Genomic DNA, 26,517 nt, shown 5'->3' on the forward strand with positions numbered 1-26,517 from the left:
GTGGTAACTTGGGACATGGACACACAATAATCCACTACAAATGTTCCATCAGCACTTGCCGTGACGGGAACCGTTGGACTTGATGATCTTAAAGGTCTTTTCCAACCTTGTGATTCTGTGATGTGATAAATATGTCTTGACAGTAGCAAATACTGTTCATGTTTGGCAGAGAAGAGTTGGGCTGAAGGTTAGACAGAAAGTAGATAGGGCTAGCTAAAAGACAAAGGACTATATGCCAAATGTGAATGGACTGAGTCCTTTTGTGATCCATGCTGGAAAATATGGTGCACATCTGATACTTCTCTTAATATGCTGGAGGATGAGCCAGCCTGAAGGCAGGGAAAGCACGTCCCCATCTCTTTCCTTCCCAGATCTCTTCATCCCTCGTCCTAATTTAAATTGCCTCAATTACCTTAAGTAAGTGTTGAGCTTTGCTAACACCAAACTTACATTTCATTACATTTTGTGATTATTGGTCTGTTGTTAATTTGAAGGTTGATTAGTTTTTTGTTACCTGTAATTACAGACCGGCACTCATATAAATGATGCTTTGCTTCTAGTCTGCCACTCTACTCAAGAATAACTTAGACACTTTCTCTTTTAATTTAAAGTAACCATTGATGGACAGGTAATCTAGCTGATGGATGGATCTAATACATGTTCTCTTCTGGTGGATGGTGCCAGCAAACAAAGGTCCATGCACTATTCTGTGGGAGGGCTTTTTAGTTCAGTTAATTATCCTTTGTTGTTAATCAATTACATACAATCAGCACATATAGTCTCTGTGACCTGTAAGAGGGATGATCATTATTTTGCACAGCACACTGCTGGTCCCATTAATCTCTGGGGTCTTGACAGAAGACGCAGTCTCGTTTCTGATCCTCTCCTGATTCAATCTGAATGGTGATGGAGTGGAAGCTGTAGTGCTCAAACAGAGCTTGGGAAACATCTCTCAAAATCCTCTGGCTGTCCACTGTGTCTGCTACAGGTAGCAAGCAGAAAATAATAAAATTTATACACTAGAATACTTTAAAGAAGAGTAAGAGTTTACTGACAGAAACTGCTCACAAACTATGCATCAGGAATGCAGATTTGCCCTGTTAGTTTTTCTTACAGTGATCAACAGTTTTCAAGGTAGACAAAGCCACTTCAAAATCTATTTGATATTGTGAGGAAAATACAGCCTGAGTCTAATTCTTCTTATTTATTTAAAATGTCTTGTAGTTTACTTACTTGCTCCACAGCCCCTGCAGTTTTCAAGTTTTGGGCTAAGCAGGGGTCTCTGTTGTGTTGGCAGTATTTCTGAGAGGAGGATTTGAGAGCTTTGTTGTTGCTGTTGTTATTTTTCCAACAACATGATGACATTCGTTTTAACAAGCAACAGATATAGAGTCAGCTGTATCCCAATCAGGAGAAACTGACCTTTACTAGTCAGCAGCTGAATAGTTACTTCCTGTTTACAGAAATTTACTGACCTGTGGCAACATGAGCAGATAGAATAGTTTGATTCATTGTCAGAGACCAAAGATGAAGGTTGTGAACAGACTTTACTTTCTCAACTGCTAAAATTCTTGCTTTCACTGCATCATAAGTAAGTCCTTTTGCTGTTCCTTAAAAGGAGAAATTGGGGAAAAAACATATTTTAAAGAAGGAAGAACGATGATCACTAGAGGAAAATGCATCATGAACCTTCAGTTAGATATGTAATTTTTTATTAAAATATTATATGCTTTAGAAAGACTATCTATTTCAGGGTTCATTGTGAAATTTAATCCTATCCCCTGTTTTATACTTCTCCATGGAATAATGAGACTCAGGCACATCTTAAGAGATACTCTGAGGGTACAGTTTACGTAGGGAAGTGAGCTCTTTGTCCAGATCTGGCAATAGTTTTGCACTGACATCTTTTATGAGTGTGGATTTTATGGCATCAGCTGAACAAGTCTGAGCAATTCTGTCCTTAATAAATTTACAAAATACAGATGCATCTGTTTAGGAGAGGGAAAGATAAACATAAAGATTAAATGGTTTGACCCACGAATCTTAGGTGAGATTAGATCCCAGGCCTAGTTAATGCGTAGATGGGTGACTGTTTTCCTTCTTACAAAACATGACGATCATAGAATCATAGAATCATAGAATGGTCTGGGTTGGAAGGGACCCCAAGGATCATAGAGCTCCAACCCCCCTGCCACAGGCAGGGACACCAACCTCCAGGCCTGGAGCTACACAAGGCTGCCCAGGGCCCCATCCAACCTGGCCTTGAACACCTCCAGGGACAGGGCATCCACTACTTCTCTGGGTAGCCTGTTCCAGCACCTCACCACTCTTTCTGTAAAAAACTTCCCCCTAATATCTAATCTAAACCTTCCCTCCTTTAGCTTTAGTCCATTCCCCCTTGTCCTGCCATTATCTGCTCTTTTAAAAAGTTCAATCCCCTCCTGCTTATAAACTCCCTTCAGGTACTGGAAGGCTGCAATGAGGTCCCCCCGCAGCCTTCTCTTCTCCAGGCTGAACAAGCCCAGTTCCCTCAGCCTCTCTTTGTAGGGCAGGTGCTCCAGCCCTCTAATCATCCTTGTGGCCTCCTCTGAACCCTCTCCAACAGTTCCACATCCTTCTTCTAATGGGGGCCCCAGATCTGGACACAGTACTCCAGATGGGGCCTCATGAGGGCAGAGTAGAGAGGGACAATCACCTCCTTGTCCCTGCTGGCCACTCCTCTCCTGATGGATCCCAGGATACCATTGGCCCTACGAGCTGCAAGAGCACACTGCTGGCTCATGTCAAGCTTCTCATCCACCACAATCCCCAAGTCCTTCTCAGCAGGGCTACTCTCAAGAAGCTCTTCTCCCAGTCTGTATCTGTGTCTGACGATGACTCTCATTCATAGTGAGGAAAGTTGTGATGGGGTGAGTTGCTATATGAAATTCAGAGTTTAATCTAATTACAAATTTGACTAAGGAATTTAATTACAGATCTTCCCTGGAGTCTAGAGAGGTGATTGTGCCCCTGTACTCAGCATTGGTGAGGCTGCACCTCAAGTACTTTGTCCAGTTCTGGGCCCCTCACCATAAAAAGAACATTGAGGTCCTCAAGCATGTCCAGAGAAGGGCAACCAGGTTGGTGAAGGGGCTGGAGGGAAAATCATTTGAGGAGCAGCTGAGGGAGCTGGGGATGTTTAGTCTGGAGAAGAGGAGGCTGCGGGGAGACCTTATCACTGGTTACAACTACTTGACAGGAGGTTGTAGAGAGGTTGGCAATGGTCTCTTCAGGCAGGTGACAGGAGATAGGACAAGGGGAAATGGCACAAAGCTGCACCAGGGCAGGTTTAGATTAGTTATTAGAAAAAAATTTTTTACTGAAAGAGTTGTCAGGGCCTGGAACAGGCTGCCCAGGGAGGTGGTTGAGTCACCTTCCCTGGATGTGTTTAAAAAAAGGGTAGATGAGGTACTTAGGGATATGCTTTAGCTTAGAATGGGAACAGTTGGACTCAATGATCTTCAAAGGTCTTTTCCAACCTTGTGATTCTGTGATTCTGAGTGAGACATGGGAGTTTGGAAATGCATCTCTGCGCTCACAATGATTCACTTGCAAAATATTTTTAATGCCACGTGTCTTTCATACCATAACTGATAATTATTTATAATCATTAACAACCTTGGTGTTGTATGCTATCTGCTTATTAAAACAATAATAAGCTATATGGAGTACTGACTTAGTTGAATATGATGCTGACATGCACGTGCTCTTCAGAGAAAGCCATGAACAGTCAGTACCCTCATGACTCTCAGGAGCTGTAAGGCTGACACCCCGGGACAGGCTGGATGCATGGAGGAAGAGCCACCTCCAACACCACATTGAACATTCAATTTCTCTGTAGAAAATTCTGGGCAGAATATGATAATCAGGAGGTAGGAGATGTCCCCAGAAGGACAGACTAACAGGGCTTTCTGCAGAGGGGAACAAAGCAGTGCTGGTTTTGGCATGTCAGCATGGCTTGAGGAAGCTGGGAATCAGTGCTCTGAGAAAGAGATCCCTGGGTGCCAGGGATGGCCACATCTTCCTGGTAGTTTCTTTTTTCAATTTTCAGTAATCAAGAGATCTTCTGGGGGTTTTCTGGCAGCTTAGTTGCTGCGCTCTATCTCCTACACAAATGTATCTCTATCTCACCAGCTGAAAGCAAACCAACCCTAGAATGAAGGTTTACTGTAGAACAGTATTGGAAATTTTCTCTCTTGGCACAGAAGTAGGGACGAAGAAAAGAGAAGAAAACAGCCACACAGTCGCACCAAGTAACGTACCAATTCGAACCTCCGCTGTTAGGGTTCCATTTCCCTTTAATCTCTATGTCTTCATAGCTGAGAAAGATTGCATTATATTATTCAGTGCAAGGAAGACAAAAACACTATGACCGCTCAAGTCATTTGGCCTTGCAAATCAAATGTTCAGGCCCATAGCTGATGGGATTAAATATTGCTAGCTCTGGCTCTTCTTGCTGATGATGTGCTGAGGATTGTCTATTCCCTTGCACCCGAGCAGAACAGGAAAGCTCCATCATCTTGCTTTTCTGGGCTGGTGTAACTAAAAATCTTTTAAACTTCTGCTTCTTGCACTCAGCCTATTTCATGGACACAGTTCAAAGCACAGTCTTTTTTTTTCCTTGGTCTTTTTTTGGCAGAGGTTTGTATTTCACATGGGTAAAGGAATTACACAAAGCGAGTAGGCCTCTCGTAAGGAAAGGGGTGATAAGAAGCAACGCTATGAATGTGACAAATAAAAGCAACTCCGTTTCAGGAAGACATTGGGAGTTCATTAGCAAAATGCCAGTACACAGATTGCTATGAAAACTGGCATATGTATAAATCTTCTAGTGCAATGGTAGAAAACAGTTGTAATTAAAATTGTAATTAGGATTAAAGTGTGATCAGAGTTACAAGAATGTTGGAAACAGATACAGACGTGCTATCATACTTTTGTGAGAGAGTACAAGTGTCATGCAAAACGAAAGAGAAAAAAGCCAAAATATAGCTGTACTGATTCTGGAATCAGGTCCTACCTTCCATTAACACAATCAAAATATCTCTTAAAATGGTGATGGTGGTTGCCAAAACAAAGATGGAAAACACAAATGTGCAGATTGGGTCAGCTATTTTGTATTCTGGCTAGAAAAAATATGAACACATCACTTCGTTAGTATTATTATTTTTTGTTATTGTAATTTTTAATTAGTTAATCTCAAAGAATAATATACTCCATTCATCTAGTGCAGGATCAGTGCTGACATCCTTGCCAGTTAGGGAGCCGCAGCACTGGGAATGAAGGCACCACTGATGAAGAAAGACACATGGAAGTATCCTCCTTGCAGTTGAAACACCAAGAAGCAGGCGTTACACTCTCAGCAGTCATTTCAGTTCCCAAGAATAAGTATAATTGTCTCGGATTAAATTACAATATATATCATTAAGACAAAGAAAATATTTACATAGTACCGAGTGTCACAATGCTATGAAAAGAACTGTTACCCTTAATTGCAAAGAAGGCAAGTGAACTAATAAAACTAACCTTAAAGAAGATGATAAGTGCACTAATTAGCACACTAACACTCTGGAATAGATCTCCGATGGCATGCACGAAGGCTGCCCGCAGACTGGCATTGCTCAGAGCTGGCTTTTCCAGAGGGGCTGATACGTGCTCCCTGGTTTGTGCCCCATGGCTGTGGCCGTGGCTGGTCTGGTGCAGAATCAGGCTTAGTCTGCAAGAGATGTAAAGCTGCAAACATCAGTGGGGTTATTGCATCTCTGAAAGCAGCGATGGCACACACGTCATCACTCCTCTCATTCCTGAGCACTGAACACTAAAATCAGACACATTAGGTGAAAATACAGAGTGGATAAGCAGATAATTCCTAAATGCTTTCAGTGTTTTGCATACAAACAAGTCTGTGGACAGGGGAATTAATGATGCCTCATTTTCTAGAGAGTTCTTGAATGTTCTGACAGCTAATAAAAAGTGAGATGGAGATTAATCTTTTCCTGGAGTTTATGCATTTATAATTTCCTTCCCAGTGTGGCAGCTAGCGGAGTGGAGGATAGCAATTACAGCCTTTGATGAGAAGCAGGATCTTTCTTCTCTGCCTCTTTCCATACTCTCATGAAACCCATAAATAATATTTTTGAGACTAATATATCTTTATTGGTTTTTTTATTAAAATATAGCACCAGGTTCAAGGCTCAAAAGTTACATGGAGAGGAAAACAAAGTAACTTACAGGATGTTGGCGAACACGGCACAGGCAGAGGTAATGAGCATCACTGTAGCATCAATATCATAATCAGGGTGTAGCAGCCTCATGCTAGCCAAATACGTCAGCACACCAGTTGCCATCCAAATTATTATCATCGATATCAAAGCTCCCAGCATTTCTAGGAATTTAAAAAAAAAATCTTATTTTAACAGAAACGTGAGGGATTTTAAAGGATTGATGGAAATAGTTCCAGGTTTGCAAGCTTTATAGCCAGGAGAGTTACTTCTTGTTTATTGGCAGTCTTGACACTCACAAACAGTCGACCAAAACACTTCCTGGTTGTAACAAGCCCAGAGGCTGCCCAGGGCAGCCCTATGCGTGTGGTGACCTAACCCTCTTCTATCTACTCGTACTTTTGTGCCTGTTCCAGTGCCGAGTTCATGCAGCAACTGGAGAAATCGGAGAGATGAAAAAGATTGTTTGGGGAGTTTGGGAAGGAGCAAGAGGAGTTGTAAAGGTAAGGAGGGATAAAAAAGGCAAGTTTTTACACCTTGAATTGCCTCGGTCTGGTGGTATGGTTCCTGCCCCAGGAACCAGCCCCCCTTCCCTAACAAAATTATTTTAGTCATGGAAGCAGAGGTTGGAGGTAAGGAGCTCACCTAAGCCCACTGGCACAAATAATACCCCTCCAATAGCCTCTCCTGTTTCTACACACCTCTCATCACACTTAGACAGCCCCTGATGATGTCCTGCCAGCAAAATCTCTCCCTCCTCACCCCTGGGACTCATCCAGCCAATGCCACAAAGTAATTTTTGTGATGCCAGGAGTGATAAGGACAAAAGAAATTATTTTTTCCCTGGGGCAACAAAATTTAATTTTGTCTCTATTGGCTCTGAGTTGGGCTCAAATAAATCCTGTCCTCAAGGCCACCTCTTATTGCACTGCCATAGGCAAGGTCTGGGGATGTTCGTAGGGACGTGCAGCATGCTTTTAATAGGATGTGGGACTAGTAATTGCCATGTGGCTTGAACACGTAAATGGGGCATTTTATGAGCACAACTGAGATGACACCCAAGAAAATGAAAGTTTGCAGGAGTGAAGTGAAAGGCAGTAGATAGCCAGAGAGAGCACAGCCTCCACTGTCAGTTCGTGACAGCAGTCGAAACTCTACTTATGACTGTGAATATATTTTTCTAAGGGTCACACATTTTGCAGCAGTCCAGGCTCCAGATGCTTATCAAAGTAACCATTCTGTCTAAAACTGACAAAGAACAAACAAAAGCGTGCTGATGGGGAAATCTAGATCTGCTTAGAAGTAGAGAGAAGCTAACATAAAGCATGATATTGATGTTTTCTGGTAAACCTGGCATTTATAGTTTCTGCAAGTTACAGGGTGAAGCCCTGAAAACCTGGCCCATCTGAGGGTGCTGATGGGCATGCTATCATTGCTGTGAAAGGAGCTGACAGCTTTTGCGAACACCTGCATGAATCTCCATGTGCATGTGTGTATATAATCCACAGCTGAAAATGTTAGAGGTCATCTTTACCTACACAGGTGAAAACATGCATTCCCTTTCAGAGCCGCATCTTAGCAAAAGTTTAGCTAAGGTAACAGACAAGTTCAGCATTTCTGAATGTTTTACTGAAGATGTTCTCAGCTACATTTCCTCAGAACTGCTAGCGCTAACAGAGCACAGCAAATAACAGTACAGGATTGTTTGGGAAACTGAATCATACCAGGGATAAAGAAATTGAGGTTGAAGAGAGCTTTCCTACCTGGAAATAGGTCTGGCTCATACTATCAATCTCCTTCTATATTATCCTTCCAGCCACATTGCTGAAAGTATCTGAAAGCCAAAGGATTGTGTGGAACTGCTGTCTTGACTGATTCTGCTGCCTGGGTCTGGCATGGAAGACAGGAGGCATTCAGATGGCTCCTGATAAAACTGGGCACTGTCCTACCAGTCTTTGCATCACAAACCCTACCTACCAGTCTGAGGAAAGATGTGAAAAAACAGATTCCAACATCATCAAGGGCTGCAGCCTTTGACTGCAGCCTGCCAACTTTGGCAGTCAGCACACAATGACTCTGACACCCACTTGACTGCTCTCAGATACTCTGTTTAGGAACCCACCTACTACACTGGAAATAAGTTGGGAAAATACGCAAGAAACAGGATAACTATCATGGAATGCAATTGAGCAGCCACTGAGATTTGGTGCAGGGCTCTCTCTGCTGCCAGGATAAAAGGGCAACAGAAGATTGGTTTTGAAGTTCTTGCACTGCAGAGACAAAAACCTAAAAAATCTTCCACAGGCCGAGGGTGAAGTTACACAATGTGGCTGGACCTACCTGCCATCTTGTCAGCAAGAGAGGAGTCTCTCTTTACTTTCCTTTATTCCCAGGCTAAGAAAGCATCAACACAAAATGTAATTATGGATCAACTGGCGGTAAGTAGTAGTTTGCTAAGGCTGCAAAATTCAGCTGTGTGTTAGCTGCATAATGCTGGCCTGTGCTTCAGTCATAGTAAATGTAAATGATAAAAACAGCAGCCTGTTTTCATCAGAGGTGGTAGAATGGACACATTGAGCATTCTTGATGCATTTCTCATCTGAGAGAGTGCATAGGTGTCTAGAGACTTTTGAGATACACTGACATCTCCATGTATGATTTGACACATGATGTTCAGATCACCCACAGCCTTCTAGAGTGGCAGTTGGAGACTGTGGGATACACAAGGACATTTCAAATAGCACTAATCCTTTCTATATGAGCAATTAAATTGAGCCCTAAAACACTCAGCGTGGGATTAACTTCCAGCAACTAAATTAAAATGTCTACGTGTAGGTCTGAGGTAGGTGTCTAAGCTCCCGTCGTGGACTATGGACATCAGATTAATGGTGATTCACACTGCTTCCTGCTCCACTGACTGTCTGGGAACACATCCCAGTTTTTTAACAACCAGTGCCTGTTGGCATTTGAGACTCTCTCATCTTGTTCTTGACATCCCGTGCAGTGTCCTGTGGGTCTTGTGCACTAGCTGCCATTCCCATGTGTCTCAGACACCCTAAGTATGTAGCACTAGACCTCCATGGTTAGACAGCTGAATGGACCCTAGGTTACTGTGGAACATACCAGAAATTTGGAACTTGTGCTTAGATGTTCTCACTTCTACATAGGCATTGATACTTAGGTGTCTGTAGATAAGAAATGACTGTGCTTTTTACATCTTCCAAACTGGCTTGCTGTTTGTCACGTGTCCTTTGAGAGCATTAGTGCACTATCTCTAAAACTGCAGACCCATGTTTGACATTGGCATGTTTTCCAGTCCCTGGCTATGATGACTTCCCTTTCCCATTCCACATGTTTATACTGTGACACATTTTCTACCTGCTCGGTGCCACCCAAAAGTTAACTGTTTGGTGGGAGGTTTGGAGGCAAGCCACAGTGAGAAGAGGCTGATCAGGAAGCTGGTGAGGTCCACCAGGATGTGCGCTGCATCGGTGATCACTGCCAGGCTCCCAGCAATCTGCCCACCTGTGTGAAACACACATCTGTATCATGGCTCTGGTCACAAGTTTGAGGCGACCAGGTCACACTCCAGACTTGCTTTGCTGTGAATTAAAGGGAACATTCAGTTCTCAGTGATCACAGACATGACTCAAAACTCTTCAAAGATAGTTTCATTGGTACCTCATTCATTCAGCGAAAGTATTAGAAAGCAATAAGGTGATTTTCTTTGTCAGAGAGCAAGAGGGAGAGTCCTGAGAGACACTGAAAGTTGTGATACATTAATGCTCTGGTTTTGTTACTATTGGACCATTTTACTATGACTATATCAATATCAGATTTCTCAATGAGAAGCAGTATTAGAGATCACATTTCCAATATTCTCCCACTATCTCCTCACAGATCACTGATATTTTTATGTTTGCACAAAACCTTAGAGACTTAGCTTATGGGATTCATTTCCTATTTGCTAGAGGAAAATAACCATGTTCCTCCTGACTTTTGGATGGCTGGATGCCTGACTGTTTATTTGTCACAGGCAACACTAAAATGGGAGTAAAAGGAAAGGTCCCAGTAAAAGACCTGTGATAAACAACTGAGCATAGAGAAAACGACTCTGTTTGCAGGACTAATCTATCATTTTGCATCTTTAATGAATGATTTCTTTTTCCTGAAAGAGTTGGGAAAATGCATCTGAAAGACATTTTACTTTGGGGGGTTAGCATGTCTGAAACCACATTTGTTTTACCGAGTAAGCCAAATATTATTTTGCCAAATTCTTCTAACTATGTCTCAGGGCTTAAAAGCAAATCCAAAGAAACTAAAAGATTGCTCTAAACTACCCCAGATGCCGGCGGCTGCAAGAGAAGAGAAGAATCACAGGCAGGAAGCTGTTCTGCCAACTTGTTGCAGCAGGGGAATCTTTCCATCGGTGTGAAAATATAGGAAAATGGAAATGTGAAATAATAGAGCCAAAACATCTAGTTTCTGTGTTTGACTGAAGGCAGTGGGCATAAACTTGAATATAGGAGGTTCCACCTAAACACAAGGAGGAACTTCTTTACTGTAGGTAGCAGAGCACTGGGACAGGCTGCCCAGAGAGGTTGTGGAGTTCTCTGGAGACATTCAAAACCTGCCTGGATGCTGTCCAGTGCAGCCTGCTCTAGGTGATCCTGCTCTGGCAGGGGGTTGGACTAGATGATCTCCAGAGGTCCCTTCAAATCCCAACCTGATTCTGTGATTCTTCAGTTATTTAATTTAATTTCAGCTCACCTGTTTCTCCTGACCACAACCCATATAAGAATCAAATCCTGAAAAGCAACATAAAATGCCTCATTCAAACTTTTGGCAAGATACCGTTGCCAAAGGGACACATAGACATATCTCTTGTTTCCTTATAGGTGGAAATTCTTCATGCCAGCAGGATGGGCTGTCTGTTTAGCTTCCTCCCATATGCAGATTTTAGATTAGAATCCCCAATACTCTCTGGTTTGGGCCACCACAGGAGAATGTGTATTGCACATGTGGGGCATACACTGTTTTTCTTCATCCCATTTATAGCTGCCTGAAAGTTGCTTCCCGAAAGGGAGCAAACATGGCTGCGGAATCTGGGGGCATCTCATTCCTTGCAGTGAAATGAAAAATTCAGCAGAATGGGGATTTCCCAGAACAAGAGCAGGTGCAATTGCACGTACGCTTTCAGGCCATGACGCAGCTCCTGGGCTTTCACTGTTCGCAGGGTAGCTGTTCACCAAGCGGGAAGCGATTTTGCACAGCAGAGGGAAGCAGGCTTGTCTGACAGGGCACAGATGTTAACAACCAAGGCATCAGCTATCTTTCAGCAAGCAAATATGTAGAGCACGAACTGCCTGCAAAGCCCTGTTGTATCCCAGATACTGTGTTTCCACGTTCTGTGGGACGGGATTACAAAAGCTTGCTTCCAGCCTGCCATCTTTGAAGAATGTTGGCAAATTATTATGTTATGTATCTATCTCTGGCATGACTGATGCCTTGGGTGAGTTTCTGAGACCTCAGTCTGCTTCTCTTAGCAACCTGGTCAAGTCTTCATGTTACTTTTTGACGTGAAGACACCTGTGGTTTGCCTCTCTTTCTATTGTCCAAATGGAAACAAAGTGCTTTGAAATCCACGTTTGGTCCTTCGCCACCGTATCTCCAAATCTGTGGAGACCATGGTGGATCTGCATTAGAAGAAAAGTCTTATGGAGACAGTTGGTGTGTTGGCCTCCGCCAACAGTCTCCCTTTTGGGAATGTAGTAAGGGCCAGCACAGATGGCTTCAGGAAAAAAAAAAAAGGGGGAAAGATTTAGGGATTCAAAGAAATAGAACTTTCCAACCTCTCCGAGAGTGGTGCAGCTTTGTTTCTTCTGTTTAGCATAATAATGCCCACGGAAGCTGATTGCCCTTATGAGGAGAAGGAAGGGGAATATATTTGTTCTTTTCAAGAGTACAGCCTGCGTAACAGTTACAGGCTTTTACTGCTCAGCACCGATACTCCCAACAAGTGGCCTTTATGACTTACTATTACCCACAATAGATGTTTACAGCTTTGTATACCAGAAAGCAGTAGAAATTGTCAGTCACTCAATGGTCAATCATCAGGCACAGGCTGCCTAGCCTAACGATTAAAAAAATTAAATGCATGGTTCATAATTACAAAACATCTCCATAGACTGCTGTCTGTAACTGCAGTTAATAACTGGTTTGTCAGAGTTTAATGGTCTGAAGCAAAATGGTCTTCAAGCCTGTTACTTAAGCTGTCACTGCAAAAAAGCTGTATGATTAATTAAGCAAAATGAAACATTTAGTTAACATATCATCTGTCCTTCCAATTATCCTCTAGCACTGTTGCATTCACCAAACTTAAGCCCATTGATTATATGGTTTTGTTAATAATGCATTACTTCTGGCACTGGAAACGACTGTATGGAGATCAGTGGTATGCACTGGTTTTCAGAGGGAGAATGCATGTGGCCTACAAACAACGGAGCTTCACACAGATGAAGCACGTGGGAGGGAAGAGCTGGAGAAGTCCTCGCTGAGCCTGGCAGCCAGGGAAGAAGGCAGTGCCTCCGCTTCTCACTGATGGGGAAGTCTTTCTCTTTCATTACCATGGGGCTCCAGAGATGCTGAAGCAGGGAAAACAAGGGTTTCAGAGGTCTTCCTGGCTAACTTTTGTTAGATCCCCTGGGGCACATGTGGCAAAAGTCTGTGGGCTCCTCATGCTGTACCTTACCTCACCTCACTGTGAAAAGGGGGAAAATAAAGAGCCAGGAATTGTTAGGTAGATATAAACACCACAGAAGCCATGCAGAGAGCAGATCTGTGGGACAAAATGAAAGCTAATTCTTTACAACTGAGCCAAAAACTTATATTGGATATTGTTGGATGGGTCCAGAAGTAAAGACTAATTAAACAGGGGATTAATCTTTCATTGATCCAGAGACACACCAGCAGGCCAATTTAAAAGATAAACGTGCCCTGGTATAAATGCATTGACTTAGCTGGAGAAAAGCAGATGGTGAATCTGGCCCTGCATTTCCCTGGATTTTGTAAAGACTTGCATTTAATATCAGATCCTGCTGCTAACAGCCTTCTTCAGTTCTGAGGTCTCATTGGCCTGAATAAACATGTAAAATCTTTTAATCTTTTAAAAAAAACGTAACTCAATTTCTTAGAAACCTTTTGTGACATGATGCTAAGACACACTAGCTGCTTTTAGCCAAGCTTAAAGACTGGGAGAACAGTTTCAACCATTAACTGATGTTTTATTCCTTCCCAGGTGCAATCCTTAAATGAATATAAGAAAAAATACATATTATTTCTCTTTAAAAATTGCAATTCTCTTAAAGACTCGGGAGAAAGGAGTGGGTTTTTTATCCCTGGTGGGTTCACCTCTATGCATCACAGGTCCCTCCTCTCCGAGCACATACAAAAGGGCATGAACACGGCTGTGCTGGGCACCATACTGAGCTCCCTTTGAGCAAACATACTCCCCTGTAATCTCAGCAATCATGAAGAAGATGCAAATTACTGATGCTACACAGAGCTTCTTCCTGGCTTGATGCTGCTCCCTTTTTCTGTTCTCATAGGCCTGTGAGTAGCTGTGACAGTGATACGCTGGATTAGCTTCAGTAACTTCTGCTTCCTGCTGCTGCCTCTCTTCATTTAAGTTTTTCTGATGCCAGCTCATCCTTTGGGATTGAAAGAAACAGAAGGTTAAAAAAGAAAAACCCTGGGTATTAGGGCGTCTAGCCCTGCAGCCCCAGAAACTATGTAATTAATGCTTTTGAAGGATAAAAGCAGCATTGGGAACAGTGGAGCAGGTCATGGAAGAGGCTTGCTCGCACAATCAGGGCTCTGTGGGAGGGAGTTGCACATGAAATGACTGCTCTGGCTCTGTTTCCCAGCTCTTTGGACTCTCCTACATGATTTAGCAGTTTATGAAGCACAGGATGACTTTCTTAGGCTGTGTATTTTATGCACAACGTGTGTTTTTCAAAAACTCATACCTCATGAATATAGTAACAAAATTCAGCATAGCATATAGACAATTTTATGAAAAATTCCAGTTTTCTATTCCAAACAGCTTTGTCAGAAAGACTATAAAAAATTACAGACTTCTTATTCTCAAGCATAATTGACTAAGGCTATTTATCTCATCTCTTTGCACGCAGACCAGTTTTTCTCAAATTTCCACATAAGCACAAGAACTATCAATATTCCAGCAGGGCCTGAGCACAGAAAATATTAGCCCAAAAGTTTCAAAGACACTTAAAAAATCAAAAAAATCAGTTCTCCATAGTATACTATCCCTTTGAGCCACTGACTTCATGGAAAGGCGAGATCAGCAGAAGTGGCTCTTTGAACGTTGCTCCATCACAAGGTCATTTCCCAGCCAAATCTGCTCTGCCACAAACCCTCAGTGCTGTCCTCAGGGCTCCTGCACAAGAAATACGGGGTGGGAGTATAGTGGCCTGGGGCTGAGCACATCGCATTCCAACTGCAGGAGCTCCCAATGACCATGACATCTGCTGCTTTCATTAGAGCAGCCCAGGTACTCTCCCAGGGGAGGCTGACAGGTGGTTTGGTGAGCAAGGATATCCCCTTCTCCTTATCTCTCAACTGAGAAGAGCCCAAATGACACCAAAAAAAATCTTAAACCCTGCCTCAGGAGGCTCAACTGAAAACCCTTTTATCTCTTCAGATACAACCTCTACTGCCACAGATGCTCCTAATGTGATACCCCAATACTGGTAAAACATCCCCTGCCGTGTACTGAGGCCTGTGGGAATACACTGTGGCACCAAAAGGCAAACTGCCCAGATGCATACATGCAATATCCATATAACTACGAGTCACAGCTGTTTGAGGTCGGTGTTTGTGGGGCTGTAGTCCACAAGCCGACTGGGAGCAGCAAACTCCACTGCTGTTTCTGAATCTGAAATTAGCTCAGGGGTAATAATGTGGGCCTGAGTTTAGCCACAGCAGTAATAAAAGCCTCTTTTCCCTATGCCTGTCTTTCCTTTGGTACCAGGGAGAGTTGTTTCTTCAGGTGAAGGAAGGAGAAATGTGCTTGGGGAAGTACATGGATCTTGACTTTCTGTAACATTTCTGAACTGTTTATGAAAATGCCAAGATCTCCAAAATCTTGCTGGAAAGAAATCAAGCTGGTGGCTGCCAACCTGCAGCAGTCAGTGTCAAGAAAAAAACTTGCACTGAATTCACAAGCTTTTCCCAGCTGACGTTTTGGGCAGCCTGAGGGGGCTGCAGCTTCTCAGTGGGTCCGAAGTCCTGCCGGGTGCCACACAGCCCATACCCACCAACGGGTGAGAGGCACAGGCAGGCGCAGAGCTGCGGATGCCTCATCCCCTCATTATGCTCAATAGGGGGACTGGCAAAAGAAGAGCTGACCCACCTTGGCAGCCAAGCCCTGCAACTGTAGATAATCAGCGTGGATATGGTTTTGTAAATATTATTGAGATGTTCCAAGGATGCAACACATTCCCCTGAGTCAGCTTCCTTCCCAGCCAGGTTACCATGTGGTCTCTGTTTGCTCAGCAGAGGCAACTGGTTCCCCCTGTACATGAGGAGCTTGTGTGAAAGAGCAACTGGTCAGATTTAAAGAGCAACTGGTCAGATTTAATGCCTGGTGCCTGGAGACAGTGAGTTTTCTTAGCCCTTCCATCAGTGTTTTCCTTTATTTTTCCCACAACAACAAGCAAACGGGAGCTGGGCTGCCTGGAGAATGGGCTGCCCATCTGGCAGCCGGAGGGAGTCCCTGCTAGCCAGCCCTTCTCCAGGCTGGGCTCCTCATGTGCACTGTGTCACTTAGGTACAGTATTTTCCTGATGAATTAGACTCAGAAAGTACTGCAAATTGATTCCTTCCAGATGGTTGAATAAAATACTGTAGTTCTCTAACTCACCCCTGGAGATCAGGGCATACAAGTTTTTCTTTCTCGTGATCCCTCTCTGGACGTAATTTCCAATGCTTTTCTATAGTTTGCATGTAAAATTAATTTCCCCTTAAGTCAATTTTCATCAGCTGACATGAATGTCGAAATCATCTTAACAACATCAGTCATGATCAGTTCAACAACCTGTCAGGGCAGGGATGCTAAAATTACCCCTGCAGATTTCTGAGCCACCAAATCCTTTCCTTGCTGTTAACAAAATAGGTCGCTTTGTGATTCCCCCTCCCTTTTTTAATCTTCAAGTCTCTTCATCAGCTAACAAAACATCAGAGTGTCACTGAGGGGTAGGGAAAGCGCTGTCCACAGATCTTGTTGAACAGATGCAAAAGCAAACAGAGACAGCATAAAACCACAAATGTCACATTTTTCTGTCTAAAGAGTATCTAAATAAAAGTGGCCTGGTTGTCAGAGGTGGTGAGCATTCGCTGCTGCCTTTGAACTTGCAGAGCAGCATCTGGCCCGATGAGTTAGGAAGACTCCTGCCAGCTCCTGTGCGTAACCATTATTTTTCCCTTCCAAAGCAGCCTGCTACTAATTAAAAGAATCTAAGAGGCAGTTTTATAAATGTGTGAATCAAAAACTTAAGGTGCAGAGATCAGCTCTGTCAAACCATAAACCCCTTCTGAGTGTGTTAGAGCAAGATGTAGCCTTTGAGCATCAGATCTCTGCACCAGCACACTGCAAGCAGAGTCACAGATTAAAAAATAATCTTTTCTCCATTTCAAATTCTCTTTCCTTTGTAAAAAGGATAGTTGGGGGAATGTAACGGAAAGGCTCCCACTGAGTCATGCCCAGGAGGGGGGAAGGAGAAAATACTAATACATATTGCAGATTCCACACAAATCATTAGCCAGAGCTTTTGATTACAACTTCCTTTTGTTTGTTTTCACCTGATCTGTCGGGTGCCCTGATCTGCAGGCTGACAGGAATAATTGCTGTCCTCCTAGACCATTATGAGATCCCCAGCCAAAAGAGCAAAATGTGAAATCACTGCACTTCCCGCAGGAGAACATCTCCTTCACAAGGGAAAACAGTGATTTTTTTGGTGCCTGAAAGAATAATAAAAATGCCTTCCGAGAAAAATTTATCAAAGCCAGTCTCCTCCCTTATGCTGGCACTACTCCGATTTCAACTGATGTACTAATCCTGAATATTTCCAAGTCATTTAAGACCTTGTTTATAATCTGGCTGTTGATACTCTCCTTTTCCTTTCACAGTATTGTGGGCACAAAACAAAGGTAAATATTTATATATATTTGCACACATTTAGATGTGTACTGGATGGGAATTGGTCTTATGATTATTTTATTTAATCTCATTTTGAGGCCCTGACCATATATGCATAAAGGTATTGTCAATAAATTTCCTTCTGCATAACAGTTTAACAATAGCTGTGCTGAGTTAGACCAAAGGTGCCTGTAGCCAAGTATCCAAACACTGTTTTGAGCATAAGGGCATGCATAAGGACAAAGTACAAGAAAGGAGCGTGTCCAGAGTGGTACTGCTCCCCAGTTGCACAAGTCTGGAAGCTGAACCAAAGCTTAGGTCTAACAGCCTCTTGCAGATCTCTCTTCTGCAAACTAGGCTGAGTTGAAACTGTTGAGTTCCACAGTTTAATTATGATTTGTGTAAAAATAATTCATCCTTTGTTACTCTTAAGCTGTCTGCCTGATATTTTAATTAGTTCTTGTACTGTTAGAAATAATGAATGAGCATTCCCCGTTTACCTTCATCCCATCATTCATGATTTTCCGTATCATTGCTATACCCCTGAGCCATCAATTTCCCGAGCTGGTGTCCTAGTTAGTTAATTTCTGTTTCATGCCTCCTACTATCTTGGTTCCAATTTTCTTTCTGAGATGAAGTGGGCATTACTGAAGTGGGCATAAAGGAGGTGGCATATGGCCGGTACTGGACAGACAAGGTGTTTTCTACAGGGTCCTTATGCCACCTAATATGAAAAGCAAAAGCACTGAGATGGGTTTTGCTGAGTCCCCTACAATATTGCACGCTCCTGGGGCCAGCTAGCAATCCAGTACAAAGGAGACATAACCCCAGGGCCTGCAGACAAAACCCTTCAGAAGTCACAAGAAACCCCTGAAGTTTTCCTGAGCATTGTCTTCAGCAAAGCAAAAGGAGTGGTGAAAAGCCTTTATTTGATGAGGACTCTTTGATCCCCTAAGAGTTTTCATACTGCCTGCAGGAAGAAGGCAGAAAAAGCAGAAAATATTCCCTACATGCTTGTTATAGAAAATCAATCCCCACCTGAAGAAATCATCTCCCAGGCTCGTTTCAAACTTTTTGGCTACTGGTATGAGCCTGGCAGACAGGAATCAATTGCAAGCCTAAGGCTTCACTGGCAGATAGGAATAACTACAGGTCAAGTTAATGCCCTGTGCTAAACACTTTTACATGAAGACAAGCCCTAAAGTTTTCTGTATCTTTCCTGCTTTCATCATTTATCACTATTTTTTTTCTTGTCTCTTGTCTCAGAGGAAAAATAAAACAAAAACCTGGAGATCAGATGCCTTGAGTTTCATTTGTGTGATGGTATTCAAAATCTCACTATAACAGCATATAAAGAACATGATCAGAAATGCAGAAATCCATCCTGGATCAAGGCAAAATCTAGTTCACGGTGTACTTGGTGCAATCTAATGCAAATCCTCTGGTTTATGAAGTGAGATATTGAATATTTCTGGTCAATGTTATGCTAATCTATCATCAGCATGTAATTAAATCATCTGGCCTGTCTTCTTTCATAAAAATTTCAGGAATTTGGCCAAGATATTCCCTAGACTTTGATAAATGGTTATCTAGATTGCTAGATAGGTGATAACAAATAAAAAATAACATAACAAATGATAAATCATCTGAAGAATTTATCCTCTCCCATTACAACAACTGACTGTAAAGACACTTATTGTCTTACACACCTAATTCAGACCTATGTTAAAGAGAGATGATATGCATCTCACCCAATATGCCCTACAGACAGCATTTTTGCATAAGGCAGGATGTTCTGAGTGCTCAGCTTCAGATTATGTTATGATTATCGTTCATATGCTTCCTGAAGGCTGATGAGGTGTGTCCTGTCCTGAGAACAGTCCTGTGTAATATCTTTTTCTATTACCTGGAGGAGGAGGTGGAGTGTGCCCTGATCAAGTTGGCAGATGATGCTAAGCCAAGGGTGCAGCTGATACAGTGGAGTGCAAGGCTGCCATAGGCAGGGTGCAAGAAGGGGCCAACAAGAGCCTTATGAAATTCAGCAAAGATTAATACTGAGTCCTGCACCTGGGACAGACTTCTGAGATCACATCTAGAATATAGTGTCCAGTTTCAGAGTCCCCAGAATAGGGGAGATCAGAAACTGCCACAGGTTTAGCAGAGGGCCACTGGGATGGTTGAGGGCTGGAGCACTTGCCTTGAGGGAACTGGATTTGTCCAGTCTAAAGTGCTTCAGGAGCACCTAACAGAAACCTGCCAGTATTTTTGAGGTGGTTGTTGAGAAGATGGAGCTTTATTGCTGTGCCTGGATGATGAATCATAGAATCATAGAATCACAGAATGGTCTGGGTTGGAAGGGACCCCAAGGATCATACAGTTCCAACCTCCCTGCCACAGGCAGGGGCACCAACCTCCAAACCTGGATCTAGACAAGGTTGCCTGCGGCCCAGTCCAACCTGGCCTTGAACACCCCCAGAGATGGGGCATCCACCACCTCTCTGGGCAGCCTGTTCCAGCATCTAACAACTCTCTCTGTAAAAACTTCCCCCTAATACCTAATCTAAACCTTTCTTCCTTTAGCTTTAATCCATTCCCCCTTGTCCTGCCATTGTCTATGCTTTTAAAAAGCTGATTTCCCTCTGTTTCTCTGCTTCCTTCAGGTATCGATTGGAAGGCTGCAATGTGGTCCTCCTGCTGCCTTCTCTTCTCCAGGCTGAACAAGCCCAGCTCCTTTAGCCTTTCTTCATAGGGGATGTCATAGATTGAAACAAGAATGAGGTCATAGATTGAAACAAGGGAGGTTCCGAGTGAATATAAAGAAAAATATTGACTGTGAAGGTAGAATCATAGATTTATAGAATGGTTTAGGTTGGAAGGGAATGCCACTGCCTATGGCCTCCACTAGACCAGGTTGCCCACAGTCCCATACAACCTGGCCTTGAACACAGCTAAGGAGGGGGCAGCCACAGCTTCTCTAGTGCCAGGGCCTCACTCACTCTTCTGGTGAAGAATTTCTTCCTAATATCTCATCTAATCTACCCTCTTTCAGCTTAAGGCCATTACCTCTTGTCCTGTCATTACATTCCATTGAAAACAGTCCAGTTGCCCAGATAGGTCATGTAGTCTCCATCCTGAGAGATTTTTTCCAGGACTAGACTATATAAAAGCCTGAGCAACCTTCTGATCTCTCAGCTGACCCCACTTTGAGCAGGAAGTTGGATCAGAGACCTCTTGAAGTCCCTTTCAGCCTGAATTGTCCTACAAGGCTACAGCTGACTGGATTTTCAGAGAGCTCAGTTAAAGCCCACCCCCTTGCAAGCATTTCAAGTTTGGCATGGGAGCGCTCAATGCATCTAAACCCACTAGTGACTGCAAACCGGCTTGACATGTACAAAACATTCTCCCCCACAGCCTTGTGCGCAGGGAACAGGGCTGTATTCAGACTTCCTACTCACATGGTTAAGATAAAAACAGTTTTGTTCTCTGTGTATTGTAATAATGGCATTTATTTAAAAGAAAGAGGATGTGGGATGACAAAGAAATAGACAATCTGTGTGCTAAATAAATTCTGTTGAAAGCATTAGAGCTGTTCATTAAGCCTACACACGGGGAATGGGAAAATGTGGTAATTTATACCAAAGGCTAAGATAAGCTTATTGCTACTGATCGGCTTAAGACACCTGAAGCTGTGCATGCAGCTGGTCTGTGCAAGCCCAAACCCAGCTGGCTGCATCTCCACTGCCAAACCGGTTCAGGCCTCGGGGCCAACACCCTGGGTCGCTGGACTGTGAGGGGGAGCAGCTCCTGAACGGGAAGGAGACCCTGGCTCTCAGCAGCCATTTCTGACTATTGCTGGAGTGCAGTAATTAGGTTTTGCTGTACATCAAACTTCACCTGACAAGAAAAACCAAGAGGAGGTGCAGCACACAAGCCATACACCTGGACAAGTCCTCTTCCTCCTGGGGAGCTGTGTTACCACTGGAGTAACTCAGCCATCTCAGGTCCCCTTCTACGGAGCCCTCTTGGGACTGGCCCTGAGGCTTCAGGGACTGTTGGGCATATCTGCAGCAATCAGCCCAATACTTGCAGTTGTTGCAGCGATTCACCCCAACTAACTTCAATCCTAAATTAAGAAATAATTATCAGAAAGAGATTGACTCCTCCAGAAGGTGAGTCAGCTTTTTGATGAGCTACTGGAGGTTACTGCCCCCCCCCCATTCCTCACTGGGGATATTCTCTGGTCCTCGTGATCCAGGGGAAAATCGGGCCTCCTCCCTGTCTCAGGGCACCCCTTCTCACATTGTGTAAAAGCACAGTCCAGAGATGTCCTTGTACCCAGGGGTGGCAAGGGGCCAAAAGACCTCAACCGCTGAAGCTGTGCCCGGTAAATTGCAAACTATCAAAAAAGCTCTGAATCTTCAGTAGCTAAAATGAGTTGCAGATTCATGCGGGATCTTTATAGATTATAAATATTACCACAAAAGTAATTTTGGACAGTGCCATGTATATTTATGGAGCCATGTAATAATATTTAAATAATAACCCAGACACTCAAATGACTAAAATATGATGGCAGTGACCCCAGTATAAGAACATGGAGAGACAGATTTCCATTTGAACCGACAGTGTTCATGCCAAGTTTCTGTCCCACGCATTTTCAGAGAGCCAAGCAATAAATAACCTGAAAACCAATGAGATAATGGAAATGTCAAGAGGTGCTAAGCTGTAACTGAGCAGCTATTTTCTTTTAAAAATACTTGCTGGTCTGAGTCAAGAGGAAGAATAAAAATAAGTTCGACTGCAAAACTATTTTGTGACAGACATTTATACTCATTTTTTTTTATCCCAGGCTATAGCATATCATGTTTTCAGAGGGTCTTTCCTCACTCGAGCAAGCATTTACTCACAGGACCTCTGGCACACGGGAGGTACATCAGCTCCAAGTGTGACAGAGTATCTGCATGAATAAAGTTTTGCAGTATCAAGTCCTTAATAGCATTGCATTTCTTTCACACTAAATAGATTATTTAGACATTCAAGCATGAAGGATCCTTGAATGGTGTCAATACCACTATTATAATTCAGCGTAAAATTGCAGGATAATCCATGAGGTTTGCATCCTACAATAAATCTACTGAGCTTATAAAATACATAGCAGGAGACACTTGCTTCAACAGTAGATTGGTTCAATCCATCACAGATGCCGACACCAGGCTGCTGTCTAGTAAATGCATCAAACACTTAATAAGAAAGTTTGAGAAGGAAAAAATCAAACAAAACATTTTGAAAGTGGTGAAAGATGTTTCCTGTATGCGCTGTGAAACTCCCCGTACTTTGACTTCAGCAGCCCACTGGCACATCAGTGATTCCATATTGCTCGCAAAGACAAAATAGTGGCAGTGAAGGAAGCAGAGAGTTGTGTTACCTGTCTAGGGCCAAGGAGTACTTCTTGGTGTCCCTCTCACTCACAAGGCAAGCTCTTTCAAGACCCTTTTTGGCAGCCATCAGGAGGGTCCGTGGGGTTCTGCTTGGATTTTTTCCCCCCTTAGACTCTCCTTTCTCTGTTGGAAGCAGACTCAGGCAAAAACGTCCTCCCAACTTATGCAGAAGTCCTTGCCAAATATTTTAAAATGAAAAGGTTTTAATAATCCTCTCAGTAAACCCACTGCAAGAGAAAGCCGCTGTCCTGGTTCTGGTGGCGTCACTAAGATGCCAAGCAGCAGCAACTTGCTGAGTGTGTCAGATTCGGGGTTTGGGGCCTCCCTCTCTTTTCCCCCCCACCCCGCTGCGTTTGATGCTGCGATGTGCTCTTTGGTCACACAGCGGGTGCGTGCTCGCCCACTGACTTGGGGTCAAGCGCAGCAGTGCTTACACTGACGTGCACACAGGCGCTCTCCCGGGCACGCTGAAAGGGAGAAGGAAGGTGGTTTAAAGCAGCCTGATTTGCCTGGAAACAGTCAAACCACTGTTTGCCTTTCTGCTTCCTCGACTTGGGAGGAAAGCACACCTCCCTCACCCTGGCTCGGTGAAAGCCTCTCTAATTTAAGTGATCGCTCTAGAGACTTATTTCCACCCCCGGCACGTTTGCTCCTAACGGTTTGAAACAGAAGAGACTGCTTATTATTGCCGTCCGTGACACAGGTTATTGAAATCTTCATTTCACCAGGAAGGACTGCGGGTTGTTATTTCTGCTTTATTCAGTTTGTTGGTTCTGCGGACAGCCGCGGCTCCCGGAGGGCAGGAGACCTCCAGCCTCACCTCTCTCACAGCCTGGCCTCTGCAATGCTCCTCACCACTAATGGGGAATTTTGCACCAGCACTGCCTGTGTTTTATTGTATCCTCGGCAGAAGCCGACTGTGATTGAAATCCCTACCCATGTGCTGCCTTCGCAGGAGAGATTAGCAATAGACCGTGAACAAATGCTGGGTGCTGCACTTAAATTCTGCAGCCTTTTTTTTACCATGGGTAGCCTAATATGTATATGATGAGCTGGGATATCCCCTCTGTTCCCCCAGCTTGCCGAATACATACCATGTCTGTAATTCATAGGGGCTGGGTACATTTATACCTCATATAAATGCAAAAAAAAGGTTTTATGCCATCCCCATGTTTCCTCCCACATGTCAGCTGTGCAAACACTTCCCTGGAACCTGTGAACCAAGGAGCTGATGGTATCTCAAACACCTTTCAGAACAGCTGCTGGCAAGTGGCAGAAAGACATGTTTTTCCACATTGCGCAGCCACCTCTGCCTCTCTAATGTCCTTTGCTCAAGAGCCTTTTCCCAGGTGCTTAAACCCACCTACGCACCCTTATAAGTCCCTTTGCTGGAGAATATTGCTTTTCTGACTCATTCCTGGGACTTCCTAGCTTCTTCTGGACACTAAATGTTGCTCTTTAATGTTTTTTGAAGTCGCAGCTGCTTACTGGGGCCTGACACTTCATGTGGATGGCTGGCTTTGAGAAGAGACTCAGGTCCGAGGATGAATAGTGTGGACTGAGGGCATTTGCAGAAATCTTACAAAACAGAAGTACCACATTACATGCCACCCAAGAAGTGCCATTAAGTAGCAATTTTATTCTGCTGCCAGGGGGAGGAAGGTGGGACAAAGCAGACAGCCTTTCTAGCTGTGCGCAGTGGAACCTGACACGGGCTTATAATTCATACCCAACAAGGGCTGCTGCTGGCTCTCCATCCCATAAATACCATCGTTATTGCAGCATCCCTGTGTGCTTCTCAACTCATCTTTCCTTTAGAAATTACCAAACACCATGATCCTGTCACAGACCAGGGATGCCTGAAAAAATAAACCTGCCCTGGGACCTGATTTATGATGGAACTCAGTCTTTCTAAGGTTCTAAGCCAAAGTATCAGGTCTAAGCATCCTCAACTTAAGGAAAATTTAAAATCCACCTCAGAAGATTACGGATAAAGCCTGCTTCTCTTTCAAATCTCTGGAAGCATGTAACTTTTGTTAGTGAGATAGATGATTTCCCATCATTTTGCAAAAGGGTCTGGAGCCTCAGGTGCACACTAGCAAAACAAAGCCATAGATCATTCCCAGCATTTAATCTAGACCTTTGTTTTGTGTTTATTGTTGTCAGTGCTGATGGTTGTGCTTCTCAGGAGACAGGCTGTGAGGCAGGATAGAAAGAAATCTCCAGAGCTTTCCACAAAGACTTGGGCTTCCTCTTTATACAGACTCCGAAACTCATTAAGGGAGAGACAGCAGCTGTCTGTGGAATTTCTGCTTCAGAGAAATTATTCAGACCATCTCAATAAATTCATCTTCAGCTTTCAATAATAATGCAGTTTGTTTCTGAGTCTACATCAAAAATGTCACATACCCAATCATACTGGTTCAAATGACCCTCGTCAAGGACATTTCTCAAAATTTGCATCCAGTGCAGACATGTGAGGCATCACACTGGCTGCCACAAATGAAAGCCCCTCGTCATTACTATCCAAAACTTCCATCAGTTAAAAAAAACATATCCTTGATCCCATTTCAACTTTAATCAGCCACACTTTAAAAATGAAAAAATAAAACCTCTCATCCTGTCATTATGGGAGTAGATACTGACAGCTTAAATATACAGAAGGAAATTCGGTGCATCTATTAATTGAAAGTGGCAGTGAAGTCAGTGGATTTTAGCAGGCATGAGACATCTTAGAGATTGTCTGCAAATTTCTTCTCCACCTTTCCCTGGCATCAGCTTGTCTAGCTCTCTACTGCATTGCCTGCAATCGAGCAATCCAGGCATTTGTGATTTCTGGGGCTGGATTATTGCAGTTTTCACATTTATAGTGAGAAAATGCTTTTTCACCCAATGGAGCTCCAGTGCCTTTGACTGGAACTTCTCCAGCCATCTGTCATTTTGGGATCCAAGGCTGGAGGCAAGACAAATTGAGAGAAAAAGCACTTCCCTCTTCTTGTGCAACTAGTAACCTTTTGTAAGTGACTGTCAAAAGGAAAATATCTACCCTGAGTTAGGGGCAATTTAAAAATCATTAAAAGGGTGATGATGTTCAATATTTTAAAATACTGAATTTTTAAACTTCAATATTTTTATCTTGGGATTCACACCAATATTTTAAAAGAATGGAGACATTCTGTAGCCACTGATTATGTCTCTACTGAGGGGTAGAATTCCTCTGTAGTGTCTTAGATGGGCATGTCGAATTACACAAAGTACTTGGGGAGAAAAAGACTTTTTACTTTTCAGGCCCTTGTCAAAGAAATGTGAGTTTTCACTAGGAGTGGGGATCTAGCCCGATGAAGCATGGTACCATTTTGTGACGCACAACATTACCTCCAACAGTAAAAGTCTATGCTGCTACCAAACCAAGTGGCAGCATGGAGGCTGGAGCCTCAGGTCAGGAGTATTAAGACATCTGTTCCCCATGTGGGGAAGTGTTCAAGCTCAAAGGTTTTTTGGGCTTTTGATGAAGCCAGCAGTGTGAGACAGCCTCTCCAGAGATAGGCGGCTGTGGAGGAGCTCAAGACCTTGCTATGGATAGCAAGAGTGCCCCAGGTGCTCA

At 43.4% G+C, this 26,517-nt stretch overlaps 1 protein-coding gene across 1 annotated transcript; it reads right to left on the bottom strand.

Annotated features, from left to right (window-relative positions):
- Window positions 1–836: 836 nt before the first annotated feature.
- On the bottom strand, window positions 837–22,980 carry SLC30A8 (solute carrier family 30 member 8; the record flags this gene model as incomplete). The annotated part of the gene is made up of 8 exons (XM_084280340.1): window positions 837–982; window positions 1,476–1,610; window positions 5,057–5,162; window positions 5,563–5,752; window positions 6,268–6,421; window positions 9,636–9,774; window positions 13,762–13,966; window positions 22,901–22,980. 8 exons carry the CDS (start codon window positions 22,978–22,980, stop codon window positions 837–839), a joined length of 1,155 nt encoding a protein of 384 aa, XP_084136466.1.
- Window positions 22,981–26,517: the final 3,537 nt, after the last annotated feature.

This window comes from Gallinula chloropus, assembly GCF_964237585.1.
Source record: "Gallinula chloropus genome assembly, chromosome: 2".
NCBI classification, from domain to species: Eukaryota; Metazoa; Chordata; class Aves; order Gruiformes; family Rallidae; genus Gallinula; species Gallinula chloropus.